The 21,217-nt window shown below is 42.0% G+C and overlaps 1 protein-coding gene across 4 annotated transcripts in view; it reads right to left on the bottom strand.

Annotated features, from left to right (window-relative positions):
* The window catches only part of PHRF1 (PHD and ring finger domains 1), a 32,990-nt gene that overhangs the window by 1,237 nt on the left and 10,536 nt on the right, over window positions 1-21,217 (bottom strand). The window contains exons 6-17 of one of the 4 annotated variants that reach the window (XM_067295968.1): window positions 20,160-20,281; window positions 15,993-16,090; window positions 15,333-15,505; window positions 11,395-11,521; window positions 10,894-11,033; window positions 9,771-9,958; window positions 8,773-8,892; window positions 6,443-6,597; window positions 2,770-5,565; window positions 1,964-2,040; window positions 1,118-1,378; window positions 656-784 (exon numbers count right to left, since the gene is read on the bottom strand). In XM_067295968.1, the coding sequence (XP_067152069.1) occupies window positions 656-784; window positions 1,118-1,378; window positions 1,964-2,040; window positions 2,770-5,565; window positions 6,443-6,597; window positions 8,773-8,892; window positions 9,771-9,958; window positions 10,894-11,033; window positions 11,395-11,521; window positions 15,333-15,505; window positions 15,993-16,090; window positions 20,160-20,281 (4,386 nt within the window). Of the gene's footprint in view, window positions 1-655; window positions 785-1,117; window positions 1,379-1,963; window positions 2,041-2,769; window positions 5,566-6,442; window positions 6,598-8,772; window positions 8,893-9,770; window positions 9,959-10,893; window positions 11,034-11,394; window positions 11,522-13,030; window positions 13,184-15,332; window positions 15,506-15,992; window positions 16,091-20,159; window positions 20,282-21,217 lie in introns of those variants that run through there. The other 3 variants (XM_067295969.1, XM_067295970.1, XM_067295971.1) reach the window with 3 other exon arrangements.

The following is a 21,217-nucleotide window of genomic DNA, read 5'->3' as shown; positions in this document are numbered from 1 at the left end:
GCAACTGAGATCTTGGTCTAAATGCGTTTGAGCAAAAGTCATACCATTTTTTTCCTCTGTGATACAGTTCTCTGAGGCATCATCTAAGCGCCTTGACCACAAAATCATTACTTATTCTCACAAGACCACATGTGTTCACCTGCTCATCAGGTAATTTTTAAATCACGATCTGGTCAGCACTAAGATTTGAGACCAAAGTCAATGTCAGCTAAACTACAAGGCCCTCCTCCAAAGCACACGGACATTACAGGAAGTGTTACCGGATTTTAGCATACCAAGTATTTTCTAACTTTTAATCAGAAGCAGCTTGAGCCTTCTGGCCAGAGTCCATAACAAGAAAGATCTGACCATTCCCAAGACACATGCCACGTGATGCTGCAGGACAGGCAGCTTAAGTTTTCAGGGGCTTAGAACATTGCTAAACATGATCTTATAAAAGGAACAGTCCAGCAGCTCTCATAAACGGCACGTTCAGCCCTGCTTAAAGCAACTCCTGCTTCACCGAAAGACTGCAGAGTCCAAGTTAGAGTCCAAAGATCAGCTATTCTGTTACAGCATGTCTTTACCGAAGTTCATAAATGCAATTCAAAGTATTGCCACCTGTTTAGCTGTCTGTACAGCTCCTCCTCTTCAGGTCAATTCACTGTCACCTTACCTTTTGCACTGCTTTTCGCAGAATATTCTTGTATTCCTCCTTTGTAATCTCCCTCTTCTGGTAGAAGGGTTTAATAGCAAGTTTCACCTCTTCCACAGCCCTTTCCTGCATGTGAAGCTTCTTCATGTACTACACAGCAAAGAGAAATTCATTACCTTGTGTTATCCAGGGAATGCTTTCCAAATCTAGTTCTCTTAGAAACGAGCTAACAATGTAAATTAAGACTCATTTCACAATTTCAACAACCCAAGTAAGAGCTAGCCTCATAAACTGATCTCCTTCCCTGTAAATTGCAGTTCTGAAACAAACCAGTTTGTGCTATAAGGAACCCTTGCTTTGAGTAAAATTATTCTGTACCTTTTTTAAAGCACTTTTTTAAACGTTCTATAGTTAACGTGTCTTTAATGCGGCTTGCATGCCTAATTCTAGCTACACGTTTGCTACTTGACAGCATTCACTCACTTCTTCATTTTTTGTTTTATCCACTGGAGGTTTGGGCGCTTTCGTCTTTTCTTCTGCGTTTCCAACAGAAGCAGCTTGAATTCCTGGTTCAGACGCAGTAGCCAGGCTGCCTGGCTCTGGAGTCAAGCTCTGCCCTGCCACACAGCCAAGCGCTGGAAGACTGCCCTGCATGATAAACTGAACCGTGGGCTGGCTGACAGGTGCATAGGGGGGAAGGCTTGAGGGCAGAGGTGGTGTCAAAGGTATATTTTGACAGTACACCTGTGAAACAGACAATTTCGTAAATGCTTGTACTTAGAAGAATCAGATCAGGATTTTCAAAACAGCTTTTATCCACTGAAACAGGCAAGTAATTACTAGTTTTAACCAGGGAGGCTGAAGACCCAACTCTCAACTAGGTCTCTGTGCAACAGCAACCGGCACTGGCGCCACTCAGCACTGCACTGGTGGATAACAGAGACAAAGTCTGACGGCACAAACCAACTACCAGCAGGCCAGTTTTTACAGCCACCAAATAGTTTGCAGCTTCTCAAACAGCACCATCTTTCAACAAAGAAGCTGCACGTGTAGTGCAAAATAAGACGTGCTTCTTCAACCGTAAGGACCACTTGAAAGATTAAATGAGTAGAGGATTGCTGAGGTGTGTGGGCTACATGAAATGTACTGCACGCAGAAGAAGAACTCTGCCATGAGAGGAGGGTGTTGCACAACGAGGGCACAGATGAGGTGGGATGCCTTCCACAACACTTGGCTGCTGGAAAAGGAACCAACCTGAGAGGAATCTAGATCAGGAAACATAGGCTCAGGAATCATATAATTGGTTGGAGGAGGCTCATTTAACTGCACCTGATTTAACGTTTGGTTCAAGTCCTCAGCTTTCCAGGCCCCTTCTTTTGCTCTCTGAAGTCTGTAAAACGGCATCCCTAGGTTCCCCAAGAGAAGAAAAATAGAAGGCATTTAAGAACAACATAAACCTAGTAGGTCAAAGATTCAAAGCCAGTTATAAAACAAGAAGTCTATCAACAGGGCTGGCTATAGAAGGGTTTTGTTTAACAATGCATTAATGTTTTACAGCTTCTGTTAATGGAGGACTTCTCATCCACTCCTGCAATTGCTTTTTACAGCGTTTGCGTGAGAGTAATCGAGAACCACACAAACAACTTCGTCAACACCGAAAGCACAGGGTCCCAGCCAAGCCCTTTTCAGCAGCCTCAGCTCAGCAGAGCTCGCAAGGGTGAACCGCAGAGATGTGCAGAGCTGCTCAGTTTCGAAAAATTTTAAGAGTTTCAAGGGGGGAGGGGGGGGGAAATATCATTCTAGTTAACTGCAGAAGGTGTGGAACGTAGACCGCTAGCTCAGGGACCTGGTCCCAGGATGCACGTCACAGCTTAACAAGCTGCCAGCTGAGCTGTGCTACATGACAGCATGTCCTCTCAGCCTGCCTCTACTGCTTCATTAACATGATTGACCTCATGATTTCAACAAGTGCAAAACACAGGCTTTCAGGACTGCGAAGGCCCAGTGTCAACCCAGCTCAGATGACAGAGTAACCTATTACACTACAGCCACATTTAGTCAGGCACCTAGACTCCAACCCTCACACAGCCTGCTTCACCTGCTATTTGTTTTCCCAAAGACCAAGACAGACTTACTAGGAGCTTTTCCGGCAGACAACGCACCGCTTTCTTCCTCCTGAAGGTTCCAGGTAACCCTTTTCACTGGTGCTTTAGATTTCAACACAGGACTCTGAGGTACCACCTCCAGTTCAGGCTTATTGAAATTGCTGGCTTTTTCATTTGACACAAGGCACTCATTGTTAACATCTTTCACACAGTCTGTTATTTCACTTTTGGATGAGCTTTGAATTGGTGCAGCCTCAGTCCGAGCTTGCATGGTAACTTCCTTCTTCTGAGGTGGTTCCATCAGAGATGCACACAGAGCAGTGTTTTCTATTTTAACTGTAATCTCGAGGTTTGTATTGCTACAGCTACCAAGCGCTGCTGAATCACTATTATTCATTAATTCCTTTTCAGCTAAAGAATCCACACTGCCAACTGGAACAGAAATGCTCATGTTCTCTGGCACAGGGAATGCAATTTCATTTCTCACGTCCTCACAGATCTGTTCCACCTTTATACTCTCTTGGGGTTCCCTCAGCTGTACTGGGATCGCAGCCTGTATTTCCTCCTCAAGTTTGATGTTTGGTTGGATGGTTATGGAAATCTGTTCTAGTGCTAGCTCCTCCTTAGGCTCTTGTTTGAAGAAATGGGGCTGCTCCAGGCACCTGGATACATTTTCTGCTGGAGGCATTTGATCCTCTTCTGGGGGAGGAAGAAGTGAGGTCTCTTTTGATTTGTGTTTTCTTTCTTTGGAACGTGATCTCGATCTTGGTCTCTTCTCCTTTGACTTGCTGCTTTTGTGCTCCCGAGACCGAGATGCAGAGCGAGACCGAGACCTCCACTTTCTCCTCTCCCGAGACCTGGATCTTGATCTCTTTCTCTCTCTGGACCTCAAGCTACTATCTTTGTCGTATCTCTCATAGCTTTTGTCCCTCCTATGTTTCCGCCTCTTAGTCCTCTCAATACTATTCGATCGGGAACGCTCCCTCCGTCTTGATCTTGATCGAGACCGTCTTTTCTTTTTCCTATTTTCATAAAACTCTGAAGTACTTCCAGGGCTCCCTGAACGTGACCTAGATTTCCTTCTCTCCCTAGACCAGGAAGTTTTTGCCTTTTTATCCCTGGTTTTATTCTTCATTTTCTTTTTTTTAGATCGCTCATGACTACTAGAACGGTCAGTAGAAGACCTCCTGCTCTTGGGTTTCGACATGTGTGTTTTGCTATGCTCTTCTGCACTTGACCAAGAGGTGGACCTGGAGCTTCGGTCCCTTGAGCGTGCTCTATCCCTAGATCCCGATCGGGATCTCTTATGCTCTTTGACAAGTGCCTTTTTCCTTTTCGTCTTCTTCTTGCTTCGGGAACTGGAGTTTGAACAGGATCTGGAACGTGATCGCCTCTCTGCCTGTTCTATTTTTTGGACTTTTTGCTGCCCATCATTCTTTGATGGACTAGCTGGTTCTAGCTTCACATTAATATTAGATCTAATCAATTCTTCAGCGTTAAAGAATGCATTAGGGCCCTCTTTGCTTTCCTCCTTTAAAGGTTCTGCATTAGAAATTTGCTTAACAGCAGATGAAGTGCAAGGACTGCTTAGATGATCTTCCTCATCCATATTTTCTTGTTCCTCTGTATCAGAGATCTGTTCTACAATCCTACTTTCTACTGTCACATCATCATGAGACTCTGCATTACTAGATGGTACATCAGATTCAGCCCCAGACCCAAATATATTTTCTACTGTGTAAGGGGTAAAACGACGGACAGTTTGAAACGTTTGAACTTTTGGATTTTCAATGGAAATAGTCCTGGTAATATTAGTCAGCGGGATCCCTGAGCCAAGCCTTTCAGGACTGCTGTTTGCTGAACTTGAGTCTGACCCTGTTGGCTCAAAGGGATCATATATTTCACTTTTGACCTGTTTTTTCTTAACAGAGAAAAGAGATGAAGAACTCTCCTTCTGCTGCACTTTGTCGTCAACAGGGCGGAAGGTGTTACAAAATCCTGGGTTAGACAGTCCGCTCGAATGCCCTGCGTTTCCAGGAATATTAATTTTAAAACTCTCAAAAGAGCTTGGGCCTTTGCCCCTCGAAGTGCCCAGTAGTGATGAACTGCTATACATGCCTGTATTGGTAGAAAAAGATACCCCACTCGTACGCATTTGTTGTTGAGATTCCTTGGCATTTGACTTCTGACTCTCCACCTTGCTACCCTTACCTGGCTGATTAGCGCCCTCTTTGCCAGTCAGCTGGGTTATACAGGAGCTAGGGATGTCACAGCTTTGGCTTCCTGCAGGATCTGGTTCCACGTGCTTGCTGCTGGTTTCCTTTTTAATCTTTGGTATCCTGGGAAGCTCAAAGATATCAATTCTCTTAGGAGGTGGTTTTAACGGCTGCCTCACATTTACAGCTTTTGAACCAGATTTCAAGTTACAGCTCGGGGTCTTTGAAGACGTGTCAGAGGGTGCAAAGCATTTAGAGTTTCCATTAAATCTGGGCATTTCATCTGACTTGGAGCCATGCCTACTCAGACTAGGCATACTGTGAGTTTGAACAGATCTGGGCATCACTGAATATTCTGATCTGACAGTTGCCTTTTCTGATGTAGCCTGTGCAGGGTTTGTTGCAGGCTCAGTCTTGCTCAATGAGGGTGAAGGTGATGAAAACAAGCTCGATGAGGTGGGTCTGGTTTGAGGATTCGTCCCCAAGGAAGACGAAGGTCCAGCAACAGAGCTGCTTGCTGTGGTCCCTGAGTACACTGCACTTGGTTGAAGGTTATGTCCTGAACCATCATCCACTCTGGAGTCACTTGTTGATTTTCTAGGAAGCGGAGCTATGTCATACAAGAGAACAATTAAGCTGTTCAATACACATTCAGTCAGTTTTCCCCAACATTAAAAATGATTAACTCTATACTTCTTTTAAGTTCCACTTTGGCTTGCAGACATACTACACAGTAAGACAACAGTCAATAGTTATTATTCTGGTCAGCCACTCAATGTTTAATGCCAGACAACTGCATCTTTGAGGTAAACATTAATATTTAGGAAACAAATTATCCTGTTCCGTAGATGTCACTAGATTCATGTTTATTAGCTCATAGTCGCCGGATCATAAAAACTACTGTGGACAGTGTAACAGAGGATGCTATGGGCGCTTATTTTAAGCACAGTGCTTGAAGTTTTAATTTGAAGGGATTCTTTCCAAATAAGACCATTCCAAGGGAAGACAGAGCTGAAGATGCTAACATGTATTCTAGAGCCATATCTTTTGAAAAGAAACATCTTGCCAAGGTCCTTATCACCACTCTTCAAATCAAAGTACAGTTCACAGGCAAGGAAGCAATGCAGGAGAAATGCCAGAGGAACTGGGTACTAAGATACCTCTGCTCTGTCTAACCCTCCACTTATTATAGCAAAGGATAAAACTACAGTGCAGTTTTTTTGAAGGCAGAAAACTACCTATTAAAAACAAGATCCTTCAATAACACTGCAGCTCTGCAATTAAAACAGAAACAAGCAACACTATTTCAGAGCACATAAGAATCTTATCACTTGGAGTACTGGTGGTATCGAGTGCTCCTATCCAATGTATCCAAACGCTCAGTAAGACTATCCATGTGTTTGAAACTACACAGCCTGTGGGACAGGGGCAGATGTGAATAATACAAGCAGAGTAGTTACGGTACGACAGAAGTACCAAACCCTTACCTGCCTTCTTCGCCGTCAGTGAGCCATCTCTGTTGATGACCACATCTGAACTACTCATCATGAGGAAGCTCTGTCCAGACAGGATACTTCCCAGCAGGTCAGGCACAGGGGCAGCTTCTGCTTCTTGATCAGGACTCAGGGCAGGTACACTGCTTCTGCATGTTTCAGAGGGGTTACATTTCCTTTACTCTTACAGCACTTGTTCTATACACACACGTTACATTAAAAAGAAACCAAAATCAACCATCAAGGGCAGAAACAGAAGTCAGCCAGGGAAGTTCACTTATAATTTCGGCTTCATTAGTGTCATCCAGCTCCCACCTCCCTCCGATAAGCAGAAGTTGAAGCATTTAGTTATTTCCTGCAGGAACACCACAGAATAGGAAAGCACGTAATTGCACCAGGAACCTTTGGTAAGCAAATGTTTCTCATCTTATTTAAGGGCAATGCTCATTGTGTTACATAGCAAGATTAACTTTCCAGCGTGTTTAAGGTTCATTTTGGAAGCATTAGCTGTTGTTCAGCACTTCACAGTGCTGAACTGCTGCATCCCAGCTGTCTCTCTTCTTCCCACCCAGTCAGGATCACAAGTCTATTCCTCAGACCTACACTGCTATTAAAAAAAAAAAATTGATGAAACTTAAACCAACGTTTAGCATCAATTGTTAGAATTCCCATAGATGCCTACTGGTAGGTACTTAAGAGCATAGCACAGGAGGAACTACACTGAAAAACAACAGCAGTGCTCCCCCACATGGGGCAGCACAAACTCCCCTTCACGCATTACTCAGTCTTAAGAAATGGTTTATAACTGTAATTTCTCTGTTCTTGAAACATCATTTTACTGTGATTCCTATTTTATGGACCAAGTTTATAAAGACAAAAAAAAAAGGGGGGGGGAAATACCACCCAAACTTTTCTTTTTAGTTTTTGTTTGTTTGTGTGTTGATGTTTTTTAAAACAACTTCCAAAAGGTTCTGATATATTAAGGGACCAGTAGACTCAGGTCTTCCAGGGAGCTGTGCTTCATTTCTGGATGACAACAAAGCAAGCTTTCCAAACAGAATTTACACCAGAAACCTGTAATAGCATACAACAGAAAGACAGAATGGGACAGGTAAAAACACTGGCCTCCCAGACCAGACAGAGAAATTCACTATATTCCAGGCAAATCATAACTCTAGAAAAGCTGGATTTCAGCTAAATAGTTCTGCCTTCTGAAAACCATGCTATCCAAGCTACCTCAGAGGAGAAGGAAATCTTCCTGAAAGGCTTCTGTCAGGATAGAGACGGGAAAAGCAGAGGAATATTCAAAGTTATCATAGAAATATACTATTTTAATCCTGATAAACAAGTCTTCACTGTAAGCCAGATACATTAGAGGACAGCCATGTAGATCTCACACCCTTTAATCATTTAAGTCGAGCTCTCCATTTCTCCTAGCTCTTTGGTTCCCCTTGCCTTGCAGTTTTCTGTGACTCAGTTTGTACTTGCTCCGGTCATTTTTCCTCTCCCTTTTCTCCTCACCATGCTTCTGCTCCCCATGTCCCACTCCTCCGTGCTGCATCCCATGGCCCAGGCCCAGAGAGGCCCATCACTGCCTCGCTACGTGCTCCGGCCGGAGCCTCCTTCAGCTGCAACATAACGCACCCGGTCCCGTAACGCCCCCCAGCCAGTGCCGGGGCGTGCGATTCGCACACAGGCAGACACCGGTCAGACAGCAAAGCAGTCGTTAAACTGAGGGTTCAAAGCAGAGAGTCATCTCTCGATTTTCAGAGCTCCAAATGGCAGAGGAATTGGGTGATGTGAGTACATCCCTCATTTCCTCCTCTGGATGTGCAGGCAATTGCACCCTACTACTCAGGGCAGGCCAATAACTGGCACTGCAGAGCACAAAATGAGCGCGTAACTAGATTCCCCTGCCCTCTCAAACAAACAAGCTGGTTTTTAAAAGTTAATGAGCCTAGGGATTTCTTAGTAACTCCACTGGTATGTTTAAAATCACAAGCTAAGTGAAAAGAACCAGGGTTACGGTGGAAAGATGAATCTGAAATTTCAATGCAAGAATTAGAGCTATTAAAGAAGAAAAAGTGTGGGTCCTTCAACATAAAGAGCAATTCTTGCACGAAATATTACAGTGATTTATATACCTATACCCCCCCTCACTCCTTCAAAGTGCTCAGGGCAAGAAAAAAATTAAACCAGGATGATCACTTAGGTTGCTTTTTTGTTAGGGTAATTACACAATTAAAAAACACAAACAAACAAAACAAGAAACACTTCACTTGAAAGGTTTTTTTGTTTGTTTGTTTTTTTGTTTTTTGTTTTACCTGGGAAGTCCTACAGAAATGGGTCTAGCTACAGGACGATGAGACCTCAGCGCTGACTGCGAGAGAACTCTCCTTTTAGCGCTCACTGGTGAATCTGGATTTGCTGGAACCTCTTCGTTACTGTGGGTAAAACAAATCAAAACACAAACACGTGAGTTTTTTCATGTCAAATGTATGGAATAGGTAAGATCAACAGAACAGATATGGTTAAAGTATTACTTGTTTTATTACAATATATACATAAGATGACTTCTCCAATATATTTGCTTTCTGTGGCTAATAGGACAGTAATTTAGATTCAAATGTAAGTTTTTTTTTTTTAAACATTAAATGGGCAGCGTCCTTCTAAAAGACAGCCAAACCAGTTTATTTAGTGGGAAAACTGAACTTTGACAACACTAACTTCAGATCCCTCTCCTCAGCTTCCCCCTTCCAAGATCTAGGGCTTAAGAGTAAAGACTACGACATAGTAGGATTTCACCTCACTTTAAAGTATCTGGAAAAGGGAAGAAGGGGAAGGAGAGAAGCATGGAAGATTCTAGAGGTCTACTGAATTCTACATTAAGTTACTGTACACCGTATACCAAAAATGCTGGCTATCTTCAGTTAAAACTAGTAAGTAATAACCAATTAAGATTGACTCCTTCAGATTCTGGCCTTTGAATAACCTCATGAAAACCTTGGCTAAGTTTTCTATGAGGCTTATCATTTTGGCAAACCTCTTTAAAGAGGGCTGAGAAGGGAAGAAAAAAAACAAATAGGCCAATAGATTATTGCGAGTTGCGTATCCAAAGTTGTCTTCAGATCCGAGGTTTACACTACTTGCAATAATCCACAACCTCTTTTCCAAAATATAACCCAATACATCAGCTTCCTAAACCTCACAATAGCCAGGTTTCAAATATTCAAAAAGATATGAATATACCTACCTGCACACACAAACACACTGATGCTTGTGAAATTATCAGGTCCTCAAACATAATCTGAAGCTATTTTACCTTTCGTAAGGATCCAATTCATAGGGATCTCCAAACACGGACAGAGAAGCTGCACCGATATCTGCTCTCATAAGACCAAGCGAGGGCTCCGTTGCTTTGTATACAGAAGGAATTGAGGCTCCACACATGGGTCTACCAAGACCCAGAGTTCTTGCGATACGGGAGCGAGTAGTAACCTCATTTTTTACCTGCACAGATAAAGACATTAGGTTATTTGTATCTACATATTGCAAAACAAGCTTCTGTCAATATCAAAAGTACAGTATATTATAATGGTCTATGAGTGCAAAAATGCCATTAGAGAAACAGCCCCAAGAAACTATGGCAGTTTGGAAGCACTATTTTAACTTCAATTTTGGCTTATCTGCATAGTTCACTGGCTGAGATTGGGAAGCATGTTAGAGTAGATGCACATCCTGTGTTTAAAGCTCCAAATTCTATAGTTAACCAAAGTACAGTGATCAGGTTATTATCAACTCTGATCTGCAGCATCCTGTAGCAGAAGTGGTGTGCAGTTATTTTATATTTTTGTTTCAAAGTATTTATTAAACTTCCAATCATAATCTGCATGTCACTTCCTACAGAGACTGCACATACTAGACTTAAGGAAGTATCCTTTAGTTCAGGTAGGTCAAGACAAAAGTCAAGCTGGTGCAGAGTACTCGGTGGAGTTCAAACGAGAACACTATCCACAGCTGAAGAGGGATTTTGACAGCCCTCATAACTAATTAACTGGGTTTGCAACACCACAGACACAAGTATCCATAGCCTATTAAAACAAATAGGAGGAAGCGGTGGCAAGTGTAACCGAGTTTGTATCAACATCAAGTAAACACTAGAGTTTAATGGCGGAAACATAACACAAAGCCTGAAGGACACACTTTACAGAGTGATCCCTGCAGTTGAGATGACAGGTTTTGTCAGCGAACCCAGCAGGCCTGCTTGGAAGTCATAATTTATTCCCATGTAGAATGTCTTTACGGACCTGCACATACTCCCACAGAAAGAGGTAATCTTGTTATCATTATAAAACAGTATTTTCCCACTGAATCCCACGCAATACTGCTTTTGTAGATCATATGGCTGAATAATGGAAGAGATTCTGATAGCGGCAGAAACTCACATGTGATCTTATTCTCATCTTTTTCCCCCTTCTCTTCTTCACCAGACGCTTGCGTCTCTTCAGCTGTGTTCCTGAACTCTTCTTCCCAACAGAAGATTTTGTCGGAATTCTTTTTTTGCCTGCTACTTTCTTCCTCCTACCTGATGGGACAAAGGCAACCAAGTACCTGGCTGAGTGCTGGCACTGCATTTTACCCTGCACTCCCTTTTTCATGTCCCCATTGCACACAAAGCAGCTCAAACAGAGGTATCTACAGTGTGCTGCAACAGTACAACACAGCATAGCAGAACAACTGAAATCATCAACATTAATTTAAAAGTGACCTTTAAACTGAACACGCATATTTCTTGGAAAGAGAAGAAAATACACGTGGCATATCTGTGTAGCTGCAGAGGTGTGGCAGGCTACAGCTGCTTAGACTATTTAGTAGGACTTGAGCTTTCCTTTCCAAAGCTTTTATTTTCGCAGATGGGATCTACAGAAGGCTTCTGATGCCCTTACCCGTTTTTCTTTTCCGCCTTGGAGCTCGCGGTGTAAGAGGTCGCTGGTAGATGGCTGTGTTTAGGCCTGCTACGACTGCCTCAATTGTTTCATCCAGAAGAGAGGACATGAGGTACCTCGGCACGTGCTGCATGTGGGAACAGAAGTTACATGTTACCGGTAAAGATCAGCTTCAAGATAATTATAAAAGCATTTGATGAAAAATGGATTTTGGATTCAAATAAAAAGTGCCTATGACATCTTTCAACACAAACCAAGGTGCCAGTTAAGCAGTTAGGTCACTTTTCTCACCTACTGACTGTCACATTAAGCAGAATCTGACCTTGCTTTTCAGGCTCACTCAGCACTACGGATCAGGGCTAGTCTAACTCAGATTCTTTTTAATGAGAGCAATCCCACACATTCACACAGCAGAGTCTTCCCAAACCCACCCAAATAACCTCTGGCTCCTCAAGCAGCAAGGCCAATAGAGGCAAAGACAAAAAAGCCAAAAGGATATGGGTCCCCCACCTTAAGCACCTCATTCTTTAGGTTGCGTTTACCCTAATGAGCTGTGGAATTGCCCAGAGGCTGTACCACTAGCAGTGGTGCTTCAGACATGCGCCTCATGGATCTCACTGCCATGGTAGCCGTGAGCCCCCACTTCAGTGGGTCACTTAACTGCGGTAATCAGGGGCTGCTCCTACAAGGTTCAAACTCTTCTTTCCTCTGGGGGTTGACATGGGATCAGCCACATTTAACACAGTTAAACGCATTTGAAGCGTACGGAGCCCTGAAGCACCAGGCTCAGGAGGTGAACTCAAAGCCTCCTTGGCTGAGCCGACATAGCACAATTTCCTTTCCTTGGAAAGGGGTAAGAGTAGTCCTCTCTAAACAGCTAGGTTAAGTGACATGCTTATATCAAACACATTCATAAAGTGTTTCTTCTACCCCTTTTATTCAAGCAACTACCATGCATCTGGTGTTGATAAGTTTCCTATGAGTGGAGTAGATGCCAAGATGCTTCTGATGATACAGACCATTCACTGTGCTTCCTTTCTACAGAAGCACATGCATCAGATTATAAATAATGACACAAAAACTGGGGGAAACCTGCTTTAAAGCATCTCATGGTGGCAAACAAGCATCAAACTGCAAAATGGATGAAAATGGAACATGTCAGCAGAAATGTTTCAACTCATCTTAACATGGCAGCAATTTCACTAGGCTTCGCTCTTAGCTCCAAACTATTTTTACTAAGCTGTTTTTATCAGGACACTGTTTTAAAGTATTGCAGGTGCCAACGGATTCTATGTAAGCTTCTTTGATTTGGAGGAGGACAGGATGAAACAAGGAAAGCCCTGAACATTAGTCTAGTCAAAAATACTTATTTTCCTAGAAAGGCCTAAAATAGTACGTCTAGGTAACCACTGCTATTTTAGGCATGTACAGAATAACACATGAATTACAAAACAAACCCTCCACCTTCTGAATACTAGAGCTTTCCAAGAATCTGAAGTCAGCATCTCTGTATGCTTTGAGGACAACAGCTTAAGCTCTCCTTTTTAACCAGCAGAATTAAGCTTCAGTCAACTCAAAGCATGAACTAGAATAAAATGTGCCTTTATTTAAAGACAAAGTGAATAAGTAATAGTACCTTTCTAGGTATAGTTTGTAATAATCTCTGCAGATTGAGAAGTGGAGCTGGGAATGGCTTCTTGAATGGGAAGTACTTGGCACCCAGGCTCGCACTACTATGCAACGGTAAAGTCCCCGGGCACCACCTCTCTCATCTGCAGGGAGACGGCTACACACTGTATTTCTAGAACAGGCAGGGAGAGAAAGAAAAGCACTAGCAGTTACCTCGCAAGCCTTTCACCTCAAAGAACGCTCTGCCACTGCGATTTTCTTAAGCATACAGCCCTGACAACTTAGATGCAATTGCTTAACAAGAACGCATCAAACCATTGAGTTTTCCTATTTTATTAATTCTTTTAAAACTTGAGGTAAAGAGCTCTAGGTTTGGAGATAGGGGATCATATCCAAATAAGATGACCTCCGCCATGGAGGAGGTAATGAATTTAAGGACTACTAACACACTCTGGGGAAGTCCTAAAATTATTCAAAAAGGTCACGCTAAAAACTTCAGGCAAGCCACATCTTCATTCATGGAACAAATTTCAGACTGTATTTACTGCTTCAGTTAAGATCATTCTAGATTTGCTACAAATTTCCCTCCTCCTGTTATAATGGTTTTGATGAGAAATTCAACAGGTAGAATCTGGAGAGCTAATGAACAGTCTACTATTCTTTCCAGATGGCAGGAAGGTAAGATAATAACAGAATAGGTCCTTCCTCCTCCCCCCCACCCCCCTGCCAGATTTCAGCATTTTATTTTGCTTCCCATATGCCTGTCTTTATTTACTTTTAATTTTTCTTCCCAAAGTTGCAGAATATAAAAAAAGTTGGGCATGAAGTTGAGGCACTTAACAGATCTTAAATGCATTTTGTGTTTCTTTCTCACCCAACCTTTACAACCGGAAATTAAGGGAAAGTTTAATCCAACTGACCTCTCACCTCAAACTCAATTTTCTCCCAGTCTTGCCCACCCTACTACAGCCTTTGCACCACACCCAACTGGAAATCCACAGCCAACTGAATGACCTGAAGAAACATTTAGTTTTATCCACTCTTCCCTTCTCTGTCTTTTCTACAGTTTCCTACTTTTGGAAAAAAAAACAAAAAAACCCACTTTTATATAATCAAGCCAAGTTGCATATGTTATTGTCAGATGAAAAAAAGCTTATTTCCATAGAATCATGGAGTTTGGACAGGACCTCAGGGTGTCCCTGAGGACTGCAGCTCAGGAGGTCCAACTCCTTAGTCAAAGCTGGATCAACACTGAATTCAAAGTCGCTAAAGACTTTCTCCTGGCAGGTCTTGAAAATCACCAAGGACAGAGATTCCAAAATCTCTACAGGCAACTTGTGCCCATCCTTGACCGTCCTCAGTTTTCCCTTATGTCAAGCATGCTTTCAGAGCTTTCAGTATTTTGAGCGTTCCTAGTAAATTCAACAGCAACATGAAGAAGCTGTTAACGTATTACTAGTCCTAGAGAGGTTATTTACAGGTTCTGCTTTTACAGTAAGTCACAGTCAATTCCTGTGAGAATTAAGGCTTTTAATATTAACGCAAATGAAGGGTAGAGTACTGTGGCTAAAGCCAAAGGGCAGACTAGACAGGAGACTCCCAAGTTTGAAAGCTTCTGTTTTGCAGCGCACCGACTGTTACCTAAAGGATCCCAATTACCCCAGCCAATGCCATCCGAGTTGTTCCTACTTTTTCAATAAACGGTTCCACGAGTAAAAGAATTTCTTGGAGGCTGGGTATTTGGGGGTACTTCCTTGTGTAGCTTTCTCTGGTACCTATTAATGTGATTGAATCCACATTGCAACATCAGTGAGGGCATGTGAATTTGTGTCTCTCCCATATCAGATGCAGATTTGCACAAATACAGAAGCCTTAAAAATATTATTTTTCTCTCTCCAATTTGGCTGAAGCTAGCCAACAGGTTAAACTGTTGTTGGAAAGGGGGCAGGAGGACAGACAAGCAAGTACACAGATATCAAATAAACAGGCTTTGTCTTCTTAAAAAAGCATGCTAAAATCTAGCAGTAGTGCACAAACAGCAAATTAACATCCTCTGGAAATAGGAATAAAGTTTTGCTCATGACTGAGGCAGTAAAAATGCAGATTAAGAGGGGAAGGTACTGCAATTGTCAAATTAGAGAGTCTTGGTCACCTGCTGCACAGCCACTTGTGCTATGCCTCAATAAACTACTAACCATTTTACCTTGGACAGTCAACACTCAGACTGCTTAGCTATTTAAACTGGGGACTTGTTTCGGCTCTTCCACAAGGCTCTTTCAAAGGCTCGTTAAACAAATACTTTCAAATACCTGAATTTGTTGCGCAGTTGTTATCCGGTTCCTGTTCACCGTTGCCCTAACTCGTTCGCTTTGCCGAGTCCTGGCTATAGCTCGGGTTCGGACGTGAGGGCGTAGTCTACTAGTGGTAGGAATAACATCAGCCATAAGGGCAGCAACCTCTTCTTCGCTCACATGATCTGTATCTTGAAAGAAAAGATGCCTGGGTCATCCGCCTTTCTACACGTGAAAGAATCCAGACAAGAAGATTCCCTTTCTTAAGCCAATCACCTCCAAATGCAGAAATTCTCTCTTAAGAGAGAATGAAAAGAGATGCCGGCACCACTGCTTTAGACTGTTACCCAGAAAGAAGATTTTCTAAGTATCAAAAGTTGCTGCTACCCTGGCAATCCAAGGTCAGGATACTAATAGGTTCCTTCTAACATAATACAATGCTGTTTCATTATGCTTTTGGGCTAGCCTCAGGAAGGTTAAAGAATGCTTACACGAAGAAACTCCACATTTTGTAATTGTGGATCAAAATTTTAGTAAACAAGATCCCCTTCTCAGCCAGTAAGTTGAGGAGATGGTGTCTATCAAAACAACTGTTTTAAAATAGATCAACCAGCTGCTTCATGTGATCTAAATCAGGAGAAAAATATCTACTTTGACTGGACAACACCAAACCCTTACCTGCAGCAGCACTGATACCCATGGGGGCACAGGCTGGACAGAACCATTCGTCTACAGGGACCTCACTCAGAGGTGGATTAAGGCATTCCATGTGATACCTAGAGAGGAAAAAAATAAATACAAAAAATTTAAATTAAAAAAAAAATGGTGTGCTCTATCCACACACTATATAATGTGATCACCCCACATGCAAAGACATTTACTTAAGCTTGAAACCATGGTCTATGCATCTGCTTCTATCAATCCCCAAAGAAGCAACCCTACCTGATGGTTATACCAGTCTCTTCTAATCTAGATGGCATTTTGATCATTTTAGGCTCAAAAAAGCTCAGAAAAGTGAGGGTGTTTGCCCTCATTGTTTCCTGTATACTTGGTATTTGAACCCAAGCTGCAACAAGTGTACTGACAGAGCCAAAACTGATGGCAGCAATGAGAAAAGAGAGAGAATGTCAAAGCACTGGGAGACAGACAATCTGAGAACAACATCACTTCCCTGGAACAGACGCAGTATTAACGTAACTGGTACTTATGACCACTTTATTTTGCATGCCAGACACAGGTCAACTGCAATGCCTTGATACACTGAATACATGCATCATATCCCATATGTACCAGGTGTTATGAAGAAAGCAACTGGCGATAGGGATTTCTGCATAACTGCACAAGCTAGGATCCAGAGCTTAGTTCAGTCACGCTGCTTGCGGCACTGGAGACTAACCACACAATCCTTAAACACACCCTACAGAGGACTGCGCTCATCCTGATCAGGTTTCAAAGGGAAAGAAGAAAGCATGATGCTGCCTTAGTTAAACATTGCAAAGCGTTCTTCTCTACTTCACAGACTGAACAGCTAGGTTGAACAGCCTCACCAACCACTTAGAGAAGCTATCCAGAGAAGCTCTTTAACGCTACCCAACTTCAGTTCCATAATTTGTTCCATTTGCAGCAGCTAAAACACATCCAAAGCTACATGCATCAGTAGCACAGAACTTTTTTGAAGCAACTCATACTCAAGCTACAGCGCTAAAAAGAATTAAAACAGATTCCTCAAGTAAGCGCGGTGCTTCCCATGAAAACTGAGGGCTAAGGCCAACGCGCCCAGCCAAGGAACACTGGGGGACCATGGCCTTCAAGCAAGAGCTTCAGATTAGCAGCATTTCTACAACCAACTTTGTTGTTCTTTTTCTAGAAAGGGAAACCCTCGCGTTATTTCTGACACAGTGCAGCATTCGACACAGAAGCAAGTCAAGCGAGAAGGGTGAAGCTCTTTCTCCTTTCCACAACAAAATTCGCTGTCTGGTAACATACTGCAGTGCCTAGAGCAAGGAAAGGGAAGGAGCATCCACCTGATACTCCAACCCCATCTCCCAGCAACACAAAACACCGCAGGGAGACCACCACAGCTAATCTTCCTTCCACCCACCACTCTGGCTTCAGATTCGTCTTTCAAAACCTGTTCCTACTAGACTCAGTTTACAACTTACAACTAAATATCACTTTTATTCTAAAATATATTAATTGTCAATACAAAATGGATTACTGTGTTCCTCTTGCATAAGAGATTACATCTTAACAGAAGAGATTTTTTCACTCTCTCTTTTTGCAGAGGCAAGAAGATAAGATTGAAAAACTGTTTGCAATAAAACATTACTTAAAAGAAATAGAGTAACAGAGCATTTTCCTTGTCTGGTGAAAAAAGAGCTCCTTTTCCAATTGCTAGCTGCCAGGAATTAAATAACTTCCCCAAAGTAGTATTCTGACAAGTAATGTTGTTAAGTTCAGGCTAAAGTCATAAAAAAGTGCTTGTAGCAAGAGCTTCGTTATATATATTTTAGATTATCTCTGAGATTTTCTGAGGTCACATTATGACCCAAATGACATGGAAAGACTTTCAGCCCTAAACCCACGGACAGCAGGAGAACCTATTGCAACAGCTATTTAGATCTTCTCATCTCCTGGAGAGGGAAAAACCTAATCATGGTAATTAAACTCAACGCCAAACCTTATAGATAGGGAAGATGATATCTGTTTTTTTTTTTAAAAAAATTAAATTTGATTTTTACGCACACACATTCTCTCGGATTCATTCACTTGCGCTCTTGCACCAACTGCTCACAAGCGCCAAGACTTTGAGTGCCCAAGGAGCCTGGCCAGGATCATGTGCACACAACACAAAGGACAAGAGACGCTTCCCATCGAGTCCTCATCAAATCTCCTGGGTTGTGTGTGACCAGCAATGATGAACTGATTTTGAACTTGCATTTTATACCATTTAGGAATGGATACTGTTTGGGATCTTTTGCCCAATTATTTTGTCTCAGTCCTCACAAACCATAAGGAAAACAAGAAACTTATGAAATTCAGGAATTTTAGCCATGAGTATTTGGCTATGGATCTAGCCCTGTTCTTCAACTTCTTGACACCTTATCTTTAGGTCAGTGAGTTCCTTTCCTCTTCTTGCTACGAGGTCACTTGAATGAAGACACACATACAATTAATATAATTAACCCTTGCACTAGGGTCTAGACATGCACACTTCTGCATTCATACTAACCATCACACTTGTTGTCATGCTACAAATCCCCACAGCTCAGAAAGTTAGACTGTCACATTCCAACAAGACTTACCTGAACGGGTCTTTACTGGAAGAGAATTTGATTACTTAAACCGTAAGATTATTTAATTCATAAGTCATAGCATGGTACTACACAGATTAAGTATTGTGAAAAGCCAAATTAGGTTAAGACACTACCAGTTCTTAAAAATGCCAGTAAATTTGGACTTGACAGCCTTTCTGAAGCCAGTGCTGCCCTCCATATTGATGGAAACAGACAGGATGACTCCACTGGCTATAAAATTTTCGGCAAAAAGTAAATGATGAAGTTTTTACTCCAGCATCAGGTCAGACTGAGAACACAGAAATGAAACTAAGACTTGAAGCAAGCTATTTTACGTTTTTCTCAGCCACAGAGAACTAGTAGACAGTATAAGCTTTTTCTTCAAAAGGTGTTTCCAAAGCTGCTAACTCTAGAAGTTTTTTTTTTTTTATAAAGAACTAATTTTAGGAAAATAAGATTAAAAAAAAAAAAAAGACCTATACCAGGCTTGAAGAAAAAAAAAAAATCAGTATTGAGAGACCACAAAGGAAAATCTGAAGCAATACCTTGAGTTCAGATAAGACTTACGAAAGTTCAGAAAGAACTGAAAGATCTGAGGTCAGATAAGCCTTACGAAACTGCGTTAGTTCAAGTATTTTAGACCACTTGCTCAGTGTGCGGATGACATACTTAACAGGATTTAGTGTTCTTGATTTTGTCTCTTCTCTGGAAGGCAAATCAATTTATACAGAGACTACAGAACACAAAGAAAAAACTAGACTTATTAGATGTCAATTAAGCTTGCTGCAAGTCATTTGTTAAAGATTATTTTGCATACTCATTGCAAGCAAGTATCTTGTTTCGTTCAGTGGGTGAGTTTTGACGTTGTCAAACTGACAGCCTTGCAAGACTGATTAAGACAGTATAATAGCTTTAAATTCTAGCAGAAGACCATAGACCCAAAGTCATGTTCAAGTGTCTTGGTGCCTCTACTGAAACACTTCAAGTTACTTTAATCAATCAAGAAAAAAAGCGTTAGGTAGAGACAGAAGTATACAAGAGAATCATTTAATAGCTGTAGCTATAGAAAACCTCCAGATTTCATGAAGCTGCAAGTCTTCAGCACTCCTCTCTCACAGCACTAACGCCAGTCAACTGGGGACAAGGCACATGCCCTCTCAAGGGGACAAAGATTTATGCTTACAGCCCCCTCGAGCACCCAGACATTCGCCCATTGCAAGGGCGAGCACAGACATCTCAGTCACTCGATGGAGGCCTGCTATCACACCAAGTCACTTAACTGTAGACCACCCAAATGGGCAACTGCACCTGCAGCATTAATGTTTGCAGGACTCTACACATATACTGCTACGTGACCAGAAAAGGATCCGTCACACTGGGAACGTCAGCACTATAAGCACACGGATGCATGTCTGGCTGCATGATGAGCCCGAAGAGAGCAGCAAGGAGCAGCCTACAGACCGGATATAGCCTGTGGACCATACGCCGGCCAGCCCTGCAGTACCATCTGCAATCACACCAGTGCTACATACATTTCAATTTTTCTTACCCTGCGTCACAACCGTCACACAGCAGCAGGCGATCCTCACGGTCACTTCTGCCACACACCTCGCAGAAGGTTGGATCATCCTCTCCATCATTACCCTGAGTTTTTGCGTTCTCAACAGGAATCTAAAGAAGAGAGCATGCCACATTTTACACGGAACCTGTCACCTCTAAAATCTACTGTTGCATTAACAGCAACTGCAGTAAACCAACCATAACAGCTGCCGCATACCAGAACCTTACTTCATGCAACACACCTAGGATACAATCAAATACTTGAAAAACACCATCTTCCTTGTTTAAGTTGGACACTGAGAACTTTAGAAAACTGCATTTTAAGAACAGATGAAATCATAATTCCCACACACACCCCCAAAAAGAAAAAAAAAGCAGGGGGGAGAAAGCAAACTTGAACATTTCTCACTTTTCTGATATGGGTTTGATGCTGCAGTTATTCATTCCCCTATTCAAAGGAATAATCGACTGCATTTTTTCTAAATTATTTTGAGATTAAAGTGTTAATTCCACTTCTGTTACAATGCAAACATTTAATAAGTTTATGAAAAGTCAGCAAACTCCTAGAGTCCCAGAATGACCCCCAAAAGACAAATATGTTCCTGACATCAATAAAAAAAGGGCAATGACAGCTCCTCAATATTCTTTTGCAAGAGACCACCAGCACACTGAATTTGTGCCTCTAAGAATGGGGCTACTGCTTTGTGTCTTTCCTCTTACAAACCTAACTACCACACAACATAGCTGATGACAACACATAAGGAACAGATCAAGTACGTTTGATCTATGTTCTTCCTATTTGTATTACAACAGGATTTGCAGCATGCTGGGCATTTTCTCCTTATGAGCAGGCTTCATAGAAGAGCTTAGAGTCAAATGTCCATTATGCAAAACAGGCAGTTTTAGACCTATTTTTTCTCTATAGAGAAAAATAGACATTTTTCTTCCTATCGGAGCCTAAATCACACTTTAATTCATACACAATACTGCAGCAAACATGGTTAAGGAGGAAGAAAATTTGTAACAGATCTGTAAAAGGCAGTCTCA

Source organism: Apteryx mantelli, chromosome 4, assembly GCF_036417845.1.
Source record: "Apteryx mantelli isolate bAptMan1 chromosome 4, bAptMan1.hap1, whole genome shotgun sequence".
In the NCBI taxonomy this organism is placed as follows: domain Eukaryota; kingdom Metazoa; phylum Chordata; class Aves; order Apterygiformes; family Apterygidae; genus Apteryx; species Apteryx mantelli.
Note: the sequence above shows the minus strand (reverse complement) of the source record. Positions and strands in the feature narration are given on the sequence as shown.